The sequence below is a fragment of the Benincasa hispida genome, chromosome 5, assembly GCF_009727055.1.
Source record: "Benincasa hispida cultivar B227 chromosome 5, ASM972705v1, whole genome shotgun sequence".
Classification (NCBI taxonomy): Eukaryota; Viridiplantae; Streptophyta; class Magnoliopsida; order Cucurbitales; family Cucurbitaceae; genus Benincasa; species Benincasa hispida.
Window position 1 is genome coordinate 42,627,295 of NC_052353.1, and position 11,644 is coordinate 42,638,938.

Below are 11,644 nucleotides of genomic sequence, written 5' to 3' on the forward strand. Positions count from 1 at the left end.
AAACAAATTCTTACATTACGTATGAATCTAACACATTATACATGTGAGCAATGAACATGTGCAACGCACATGGGGGGTTGAAGTTTTGATTTAAATTTTAAAAATAGTATTTAACTTTCTAAAAAACCAAAACTACAATGCAAAATGCATGATATAACATATACGAGAGTTTTTTTAAAGAAGATGTTAAATTATATAATAATACCATTGAACTTTACCATTTGTTATAAAAAATATATCTATATGTTCAAAAGTTTCAATATTACCGTTTCAAAATACCCTTAAGTCTAAATTCTTGTGAATTTTAGATGGAAATTGAGACATGAAATAGTGTAACTATGACCTAGTGTTACAGAAAGACTCGAAAATAAGAAGAACATCGCTTCAGATAGTTAAACCGTTGTCGACATCTTTCTATTACGTGTTGTAACCACTAGAGCATCATCCTTGACTATAGCGTCTGCATATAAAAGGAAAATGAATTTAAGATGAATGTAAAAGAGAATAAGAAAACGAGAGAGCAAGGACTTTGAAGAAGAAGTAATAAAAGAGAATCTCTCGATTTGCATAGTGGATGTAGGCCTTTGGCTGAACCACTTAAACTCCTGTGTCTTTTCTTTCTAACTCTACGATCGTTTAGCATTTACTAAAGTATCCGTTACATAATCATGTAGTTCCCATCGTATCATGTACTTGATCGTTTAGCTCTATGTCCAATCGTCAATATGATCATTTAGTTCATCAGCTGTCGTCTACACGATTGTCTAGCTCTAGTCAACTATCGTCTACACGATCGTCTAGATCCAGTCAACAGTCATCTACACGATCGTCTAGGGCTTCATCCTATCATTTAATGCTTGGAGATTTGTCTACACGATTGAGCTGCCATTTGGTAAACGACAGAAGAATTTCAAGCCTCATCATACTTCCTCCCCTAATTCTTGAATTGTTATTGACCGTTAAATCTGAGTGATTTGTGATTGTGAACGTGAAGATCATAGTCATTTGGGACAACACCTGAAACAAAAAATTAAATCAACAACGCATTGTTCTAAGTTTTGATTTTTGTTCAAAATTCTAAAAGTTATAAACTCTAAGAGTAGTTTGGAAACGTTTATCAAAATTCACAAGTAATATTGCAACTTTTTTTAAAGTCTATGAATATTTTTCAAACAGCTAATAAAGTTTAAGGGTATTTTCCCTCCCTCCCATCCACTGTCATTGCAAGTTTTAGTTGTTTGCACAATCATTATTGAATTGTTTCTTTTGGCCAAGAGTTTTTCATCTTCCTCACTTTCACATCACTCTAATGTCACTAATCTCACCATATTTATAATCATAGCTAAGTTTTGATGAGCTGATTGATATGTATTCATTCTTAGAGATTAGAGATTCAAATCTCCATGTCTAATTTTACTATCATTTGTATACATATATTTTTTTAAAAGTACACGTGGAGAATGAAGATTTGAAACCTCAAGATAGATTCCTCATTTTCTATTGAACCCGCTATCACTGATCAAGACAACATGGTTCTTGGTAGTTTAGTGTACAAACCACGATGACTAAGTCAACATTGAATTCCGACATATTATAGATATTTTTTATAGTTGTCCACTTGCATTTTTCGAGTTCTATGAGTGGGTTTCCTAGATTTACAATGACAAAATTCGTTGTGTATTTTTCATGCCAACTATATTCGAACTATGTTCATTTTGACAAATATAATGTGGGTTTCAACATAAATTTGAATGGCTAAAAATACCTACTATATACTCAATAATTTTAATAACTTAACTGATAAAGATATATATCCGTCATGTATCCTCCACTAAACTAAACTGTTAATTAAGAGCCATACAATAGAGAGTTTGTGGTGATGAGTGTAGTACGTACAAGATTTCATTGTCCTTTCTCATCTCACACTCTCATGGAGGTCGGCCATAATAGTTATTAACCACGTTCTTCACCTAAAACTCCACCATTTCAATTCCACGAATCACAGCTACAAATTAACCATCTCACTCCCATTTCCCGTCATGGAAAAGGCAAACGCTGGATCTTCGTTCAACCAATAATGACAGAACCTATTTGATAATGATTTCAATGTGTAGTATTTTTTTTATGTTTAAAATTTAGGCTTGTCATAACTTATTTGATAATGATTTAGTTTTTAGTTTTTTATTTTTAAAATTTAGGTTGGTTATCAAACCTTTTCTTAATTCTTAAAGAAACATTTAAAATTGTAGTCGAATTTTAAAAAAACAAAAACTTCTTTTTAATTTTTAAAAATTGGTTAAAAATTCTAATATTTTTTTAGGACAAAAAAAATATAATGTTTTCTTAACAAAGATGAAACTATTGTAAGAAAAAGTGAGATAAAACTAGCACATTCTTTAAATACCAAAAACCAAAATCAAAAGGTTACAATCCCATTTAGTAACTATATGGTTTTTTGGTTTGGAAAAGTAAACTTATAAACACTACTTTTTATCATATAAGTTTTCTTTATTTGTTATCCGCTTTCAATCAATGTTTTAAAAAATCATGTCAAATTTTGAAAATTAAATTCTCGATTGGTAACTTTTTTTTTTAGTTTTACATTTTTTAAAATTTTTGCTCATTATCTTTTTTTCAAAATTCCTTACGGTGTTTATTATTTTTTGACTAAGAAAAAATTTGAATCCGTAGTCGAAATTTAAAAATAATAACAAGTTTTCAAAAACTATTTGTTTTTTAGTTTTCGAAACTTTGTTTCATTTCTGAAAGCATTGGTAAAAAGTATATCTACACAACATGGAACTTTATGGGGGAAAGTTTGATTAGGAAACTTAATTTTCAAAACAAAAAATAGAAAACAAAAATGGTTATTAAACAAGACCTAAAACATAGTTTTCAAAAAGTTTGTTTTTCATTTTAAATTTTAACTAAGAATTTAACTATTCCATTAAGAAATGTTTAAAGTATAGTAATGAAATTTACAAGAAAACAAGCCTAAATTAAGAAAAAAAGATAAAAATTAAAAACAAAATCGTTATCCATGATTATCTATAAATTTTAAAGTTATTTTATCTAATTCCAACTAATGTTATAAAAAAAACTAAACCAAATTTTGAAACTAAAAAAAAGTAGTTTTTAAAAACTTATTTTTATTTAATAGATTTTGTGTTGGCAAATCTACAAGTAAAAAATGTAGAAAATGTAAAAAAAAAAAGAAAAAGAAAAAGAAAAAGAAAAAGAAGATTGACACACAAATTTACGGGAGGTAGAGGGATAATAATTTTATTACAGAATAAAGAGTAATAATAACTCCTCTAAAGTTAAAGAGTTTATATAGTACACTTTTCTAAACCCTAAAGTCATAACCATAAATAATTAAATATGTCATATATGAGATCGGGTGTACTTGGTCATTTGATGAATTATATAATCGATTCACATATTCCAACATTTTATATAATAATTTCAAATGCTTTATAAAGAAATTGAAAAATGACAACATGAGTGTATCTCAACTAGCATAGTGTTCGTATTATCGGCCTCGAGATCAGAGGTTGATTCTCTCACTACATTGTTTAATTATAATTTTCAAAGAACAAAAAATAAAAACCACGGTAAAAAAGTTAGAGAAAAGAAACAAAACATAAATTTCAGAAAGAGAAATGAAAGGGACCAATAATTAAACTCCATTTTCCCCCATTTTTCTCTCTATATAAGACAATGTGACATTAAAACAATAATCTTCATCCTCTTCCTCTGTTTCTCTTCTTCTCTCTTAATTTCCCAAAACTATGACTTACAACAGAGATGAAGAAGAAGCTTCTTCTGCAACTCCCAACAAACCCAAAAGAAACAAATACGCTTTTATGTGTGCCATTTTGGCTTCCATGGCTTCCATCTTACTCGGCTACGGTAACATTCTTATTTCAAATCTTTCACTCTGTTTTTTTTCCAATTATTATTATTATTTTTTTTTTGAGTTTGTTCAATTCAACAGATGTTGGTGTAATGAGTGGAGCTGCGATTTTCATCAAACAAGATTTCAGAATCTCGGACGTCCAGGAGGAAGTTATGATCGGCGTCATCAATCTCTACGCCCTTATCGGCGCTGCTGCTGCCGGAAGAACCTCCGACTGGATCGGCCGCCGTTACACGATGGTCCTCGCCGGTGTTATCTTCTTCCTTGGTGCCATTCTCATGGGCTTAGCTACCAACTATGCCTTCCTCATGTTCGGCCGTTTTATCGCCGGTATCGGCGTTGGCTATGCCCTCATGATCTCCCCTGTCTACACCGCCGAGGTCTCTCCGGCCTCCTCTCGCGGCTTCCTCACCTCGTTTCCTGAGGTCAGTGTAAAAACTGATTTTAAGCATTTCTAACCGTTTTTGAAAATTAAAGTTATTTCTCCTTTTTCTGCTAATGTTTTTTAAATTATGGTTATTTACATATTAAAATATTTCTGAGGTGAAAATCTTAATTTTTAAGAAATAATTTAAAAAATAATTAACAAATACCAAACATAAGATTATTAATTTTCATTCGATAATTATTTAAGTTTCATCTAATAATTATTTTGTTTTTAGTTTTTTACTTTTGAAAATATTAGTCTATTTTCTCTTAATTTCTTATCATAATTTATATCTTTCTTATATTGCAAATAGTTGAATTTTTAGTCAAAATTTAAAAACAAAAACAAGTCTTTGAAACTATTTTTTTAGTTTTCAAAATTTATCTTAGTTTTTTAAAACACTAGTGAAAAGTGAATAAGAAAACAAGAAATTTAGAGGTGGTTGGAATGTTTATAGGTTTAATTTTAAAAAATCTAAAACAAAAAATAAAATAGTTACCACACCAGACCTTAATCTTTTAAAATTAAGCTAATAAATACGTTTACATCATCGGTTTTGTTATCCATTTTCTATTTATACCTTCAAAAATCAAATCCAACTTTGAAAATTAGAAAAATTACTCTCCGTTTATAACTATTTGATTTTTAATTTTTTTTTTTGAGAATTAAGTCTATAAATACTTTATTCACCTCTAAATTTTTTACTTTGTTGACATTTTATACCAAAGTTTTTAAAAATCAAACCAAAATTTAAAAATTAAAAATAGTAATTTTTAAAAACTTTTTTTCTTAATTTGACTAAAAGTTGAACTCATGTAATTAAGAAAAATACAAAATAAGGAATTAGAAGGAAATAGAATTAATTAAAAAAAACGAAATGAAAACACTGATAATTTTTTATTTTAGAATTTCTAAGAATTCAGAAGTCTAATAAAAATATTGAAAGACACCCATATAAATTTCGAAAATAAAAAACTACAATTTAGTTAACTTATTATTATTTTTTTAATCTTTCCATTTTACTCAGGTGTTCATAAATTTCGGAATAATGTTGGGCTACATCTCAAATTTCGCCTTCGCTAAATTCCCACTTCATCTCGGCTGGCGATTCATGCTAGGAATCGGCGTCTTCCCCTCAATATTCCTCGCCGTCGTCGTTTTAATGATGCCAGAATCGCCACGTTGGCTAGTAATGCAAGGCCAAGTCGGAAAAGCCAAGAAAGTCCTCGACAAAACCTCCGATTCCATTGAAGAATCTCAACAAAGACTCGCCGACATCAAATCCGCCGCCAAAATACCCATCCACTCCACCGCCGACATCGTTCACGTCCCAAAACAGAGCAGCCACGGCAAAGGCGTTTGGAAAGACCTCTTCCTCCACCCGACGCCGTCCGTTCGTCACGTGTTAATCGCTGCCGTCGGACTCCATTTCTTCCAACAATCCTCCGGCATCGACTCCGTCGTTCTCTACAGCCCAAGGATCTTCGAAAACGCCGGAATCAAATCCGACAGTGAAAAGCTACTCGCCACGGTAGCCGTTGGATTCACCAAAACCGTCTTCATCTTAGTGGCGACTTTCCTCCTCGACCGTGTCGGACGGCGGCCGTTGCTCCTCACTAGTGTCGCCGGGAAGATGTTATCGCTGGTGACATTAGGATTTGGGTTAACGGTAATTCAACAACATGGAGACGTGAGGCTCACGTGGGCTGTTGGGTTGTGTATTACAATGGTGTTGTCTGACGTGGCGTTTTTCTCTATTGGAATGGGGCCCATTGCATGGGTTTATAGTTCGGAAATTTTTCCGTTGAAGCTACGCGCTCAAGGAGCGAGTGTGGGAGTGATAGTGAATAGAGTGACGAGTGGGGTTATTACAATGACGTTTTTGTCCCTCACTAAAGCTATTACTATCGGTGGAGCATTTTTCCTCTACGCTGGAATTGCAGCGATTTCTTGGGTGTTTTTCTATGTAGTGTTTCCGGAGACGCAAGGGAGAACTTTGGAGGATATGGAAGGACTTTTTGGTAATTTACTATGGAGATTTTCTAAAGAGAGAAAAATGGAGAAAAACAACGTCGAAAATGGTGGTGAGGTTCAACTAGAGACAAATGGGTAAATTATAAAAAATAAATAAAATAAATAGGAAAATTTTCAAAAAATGTCAAACTATTTATAGAAATAGTATCAAAAGAAGAAAAATGTTGATAAACATTAATAGATTTCTATCAATGTCTATCACATAGTATTAATGATAGAGAACTTCTATCAATTTCTATTACTGATAGACACTAATAAATTTTTATCAGCTTTTATTATTCTCTATCAAAGAAGATTAAATTTTATTATTTCGTGCTAATAGTTTTCTTTATTTTTCTATTTTTAAAAGTTTCCTAAAAAATAATTAGAATGATTTTACTTTTTTTAAGAAATTGGAGTGATTTTATTGCTTAGACATAATAGTGTAAGTTTAATAGTTATTTATTGTAAAGAAACATCTCATATATTGGTAGTTTTTGTAATGCCAAATTTCTATTATCATATGGAAAACATGTTAGGTTAAATTGCTATTTAAATTTCTATGGTTTGCAATTATTTTAGTTTGGAACTTATGGTTGGGTTAAAACTTCTAAAATGATCTTACTTTTTGAGCAATTGTGACAAACTATAGCATCAATATGCATGTAGAGTGAATTGGCTTATTTTAAATACTTAGGTAGTTTGTATTTATAAATTAGTTAATTTGAATGAAATGAATATATGTAGTCCCTAAAAGATTAAAAAAATTACTGAAATAATGATATTATTTTTTGTAAATTAGAAAGTTTGTCATCAATATTAAATATCAATTGATATCTTAGATTTCTCTTATAAATATCAATGGGACATTAAAAAATGTAATAATTTTAGTCATACATTATCTTTGATATCTTGAATATATCTCATGTTAACCTTGAATTCAACGTTGCTATCTAATCCTAACATGTTAGCAAGGCCACATAGTTATTGTATTGAAATTATTAATTTTCAATGTGAAAGACTAAGGAAATGAGTCCAACTTGGACTCTTAAGATGGAAAGAAAGAAAGTGCAACCATATTAACCACACATGTTAGTGTTGAAATTTCTAATCACATGGATGACAAAAAAATAAAGAAAGCACAGAGAGACCAAATTCAATTATATGAAATGCAATGAAGACATATTCAAGAGTGACGTTGAAATGACTAGAAGAAAGGAAATCTTATTGATGTTGTGAAATTGAGAAGCACAATGGGAACATGAATGATAATAAAATAAATAAATATTAAAATAAATATAATATAACATATGAGTAAAATAAAATAAAATAACAAAATAAGAAGTGAGAAAATTCTCAAATTTCTCCACTTTCTCCAATTTGTATGGAATTTGCTCAATGTGTGTCTTTTAAAACCCACCAAATGCTACTATTTATAGGCAATTTGGCAAGTAGGAGGTGGACTATATGGATACTAAAAATGAGTATTTACAAGACACATGGATAACTGATGCAGTATATGCGCAAGCGTACACAATCGATGTAATAAATCCCATATAGGGTATCGTCCTCAGGGACCGACGTGAGCAAAAAAATTTTAAACTTAACTATCACAATTCTTCGTCAATTTTATCCAAGCAATCAAAAGATGATTTTTTATCGATGACTATGAATAACAAAAATTCAATCACACATAAAAACAATTCAGAGCAAAACAATTCCAGAGTGTTGTTTCATTTTGGGAATACAATGAATATGACATGCAATTGATGAAATTGGTAGATTAAGACTAGAAGTTCTAAAATCAGAAAATCCATCTCAAGCTCAAACTATCCTAATAACTACCCATCGACCTAAATCTCTCCTTTCACTTGAATAGTTACAGCATTAACACCCTATAATTGCACCCTTTATTATTCTGAATGCACTCTCATTCAATTTCGAATAACAATCTAAATTATTGGGTCTAAGGAATTAAATTCTCTCTCGAGATATCTAATTAACTTAAGCTCATTCAATTAGTTGCCAGTTAATCAAAAGCATTAAGCATAAATAATTTAGAAATCTATGCAAAATCAATCAATTGTAAATTCAATATTCAAAGTAACATCCCTAAAATCCACAAACACCCTAAAAACAGAGTTTAGTCACGCATGATTCCGATAACAGTATTCAATAAAAAAAATAATCATTATGGCAAAAAAATAAATTAACAAAGAAGAATGATCTCCCCTCAGTAGGCTCGAATCCCAATCACGATCTTCTTGACTCTTGCCACAAATACCGGATTGTTCTTCAACAACACTTGCACAATCACGATCTTCTTCCTATCACGATCAATCCAGAAATGCTCTCAGATCAACTCTCAATCAAAATCTTGAGTCTTCAACCAAAAACGATTAGAATTGCTCTATTTCGACTCTTGTACGGACTAAAATCTATCAAGTCGGCTTTCTATTTTTCTCCTCTCTTTCTCCTCTTTTTTTCAGACCTGGCGGCGCACACTAATACTTATAAGATGCTCACAGTGTTCCACATTGCTATGTTGATACTTGCAATGTTGGCATCATGCCAGCTGCACGTTAAAGTCGTAGTGTTGCAACGTTGCCCTGTTCCAAATTGCTCTCGGATTTGCAGTGTCAGGGAGCAGCGTTGCAACGTTCTTCCAACACTGGGTCCCCTGAATTGCCTTCCAAATTTTCCTCTTTTCTTGATCTTGGATCCTTGGTTTCTTCATAATTCCATAGCTAACCCGTCATTGCTCAAAATTGGAGTTTTGCCTTGGGTTTTTTTATTATTTTCGCACAAATTGCTCCCGATGCTTAGTTTCCTGAAATTACTCAATAAACCACGTCAAACTAAACAAAACTAGTAATATTAGTTCTAAATTTGAAGGTAATAAAAGTACTTTTGAGATGATTTTCACCACCCCAAACTTAAACCTTTGCTAGTCCCGAGTAAAGAAAAGAAAGAAACACAAAGTAGGAGAAGTAATGAATACTGAAATGAAAAGGTTCAAGGCATGCAATCTCTTATTCCGATTTCATCGGCTTCTCAACATCACAACACTCATCCACAGAAAAATTCAGACACATCCTAATCGTTGAGAGTTTCTAAAGCCAAAACTTTGTATTCTTTGTGTATGTGTGTGACTCCTCATTTAATTCAAAACTCAACAACTGACTTAAGAATTAATTAAGCTTCATCAGTTTTCCCCCTAATCTAGCTCAAGCACCAATCATCAAGCATCACCATACTCAAGGAAGTAAATATGTCTACTAAGGTGCCTTATCACTCTTTTTTTTCCCCCCTTCTTTCAATCAGCAAAAGAGCCCTAAACTTGCATCATTTTACCTAGGGGCACTAGCTTTCACACATCCACTACAGGGAACCATACCTAGCCAATTTCTAGGTGTCCTAACTGATCACAGCAAAGGCAACTCTTTTTACTCTTATCCATGCATATACATTACAAGTTTACAATAAGAAAAAAATATTTCTTTTAAGCACATGAGTATACTTTTCTTTTTATTTTATTTTATATATTTTTTTTCTAAGGCAATAATAATATTCTTTTCTTTCCTTATAGTCTAACATTACAAACCATCATGCAAGACACTCTCTAACTAGTGGGGCCTTTCGAGGTGACAACCAAATTGATTTAAATTAAATACTTTGTTTAGTTAGAGGTTCTAAATTAAAGTGGTGCGTGCTCAAGATAACAGAGGATACAAAGAGGGATTCAGAACAAAGAACACTCAAGACAAAACTATGTTATCCAATTTCTACTTTAAAGCATGGGATACATCATGAGTGACTCATCAACCATCATAGTAAAAGAAAGCAACCAAAGAACACAATTCAATTAGTCTCAGTATTCTTCCTAACCAAAATCAACTCTTTTTCAAAATTTTCAAAATTTTTCGATGTTTTCTAAAAATCAATAATAATATGCATAAAACAATCAACTCAAAACAACATGCATAAAAGTACAAGATTCAAGCACAAAGTACGCCTCCCACCTAAGCTTAAAAAGATGCATTGTCCCCAATGCATAACATCTAAAACAGTCACACAACAGATGAGTGATACAAGCCTGGGTAATAACCAAGGATTCATGAATCTGGATGGCGAACTGATGCTTGAAAACACTTGAGCATCATTGTCACACCCCCTCCCGATTTACCTTCTAAAACCAAAAGAGGATATGACGGCAGAAATTACTGACCTAGGTGCTAGCACTTATTGCCTAATTTAAGTGAACCTGCTTGAAACCTGAATATGAAAACGACTTGGCAAAAACACGTCCATGAAATTAAATAGTGTAAGTCTTAATTACAGTTCCAAAAACAAACATATGTCCAACGAAATAAGATGATCAAAATAAACATGTGTCCCAAAAGAAAATAAGTTTCAAAGTCCCCAACTCCTTTCCAAATGTGTGTACATCAAACAAGCTTAACCTAAGCTTCTTCCTAAGGTCACCAAACTTTGGATGGCAAGTTGCAGTGGATTCAACTGCGAGGGAACTGACTGCTACCTGGGAAAAAGGAAAACATTTGAAAATGGTGAACTGGTTGCCCAGTGAGTAACACATAGAAATACATTAACCATAGAGTTATAATCAATCATGCTACCAAACCTTAGTTGGGAACGAACATTTATAGCTCAAGCTCTCAACGTCCATTCATGGTCATGAGACCCATGCTTCGGTCCCATGATAAAGGCTGTAGCCAGGAGACCCATACTTCGACCTCTCACAAAGAACTACCTACGTGCACGTGGAATATACTAAGTACCGTCAACACCTTAGGTACTTCCTCGGATACCTTCTGTACCTTCGGTATTCGGTATATTAGAAACATAAAATTCATAGAAGATTCGAGCATCATAAGCTTTTGCCTTAGCACTTATTTAGCTTTCGTTTTAAGAGCCTCATTATCATTCAGCATGCATACTTCACAATTAATAACATATAGTTGCATTACTTTTTCATACATTCTTAACATATGATAGGATTAACAAAACTCATTTAAAATATAAGTATAAACTTTAGTTTCTTGGAAAACCCATGAATGTTAGCATGAAATTCATTTGGAACGCATGTCCCTTTTGTGAACATATTTGAAAACATTTAGCCACTCACAGATCCTCAGGCTTGGTTCTTTCTAAGCTTTGTAGGCCTTCCTAATGGACTTAGCTACTACACATAAAGAATAAGAGTTTAGTTGCTACTTTGGCCTCCCTTTTGAGACTACTCTTTTAACTAACCTCATACTTAGCAA

The 11,644-nt window shown here is 32.2% G+C and overlaps 1 protein-coding gene across 1 annotated transcript; it reads left to right on the forward strand.

The window, feature by feature from the left end:
• Positions 1–3,733: 3,733 nt before the first annotated feature.
• LOC120078618 (polyol transporter 5-like) lies at positions 3,734–6,554 on the forward strand. Its single transcript, XM_039032906.1, has 3 exons — positions 3,734–3,912; positions 3,998–4,344; positions 5,374–6,554. The coding sequence occupies exons 1-3, from the start codon at positions 3,792–3,794 to the stop codon at positions 6,457–6,459; spliced, it is 1,554 nt and encodes a 517-aa protein (XP_038888834.1). The 5' UTR covers positions 3,734–3,791; the 3' UTR covers positions 6,460–6,554.
• Positions 6,555–11,644: the final 5,090 nt, after the last annotated feature.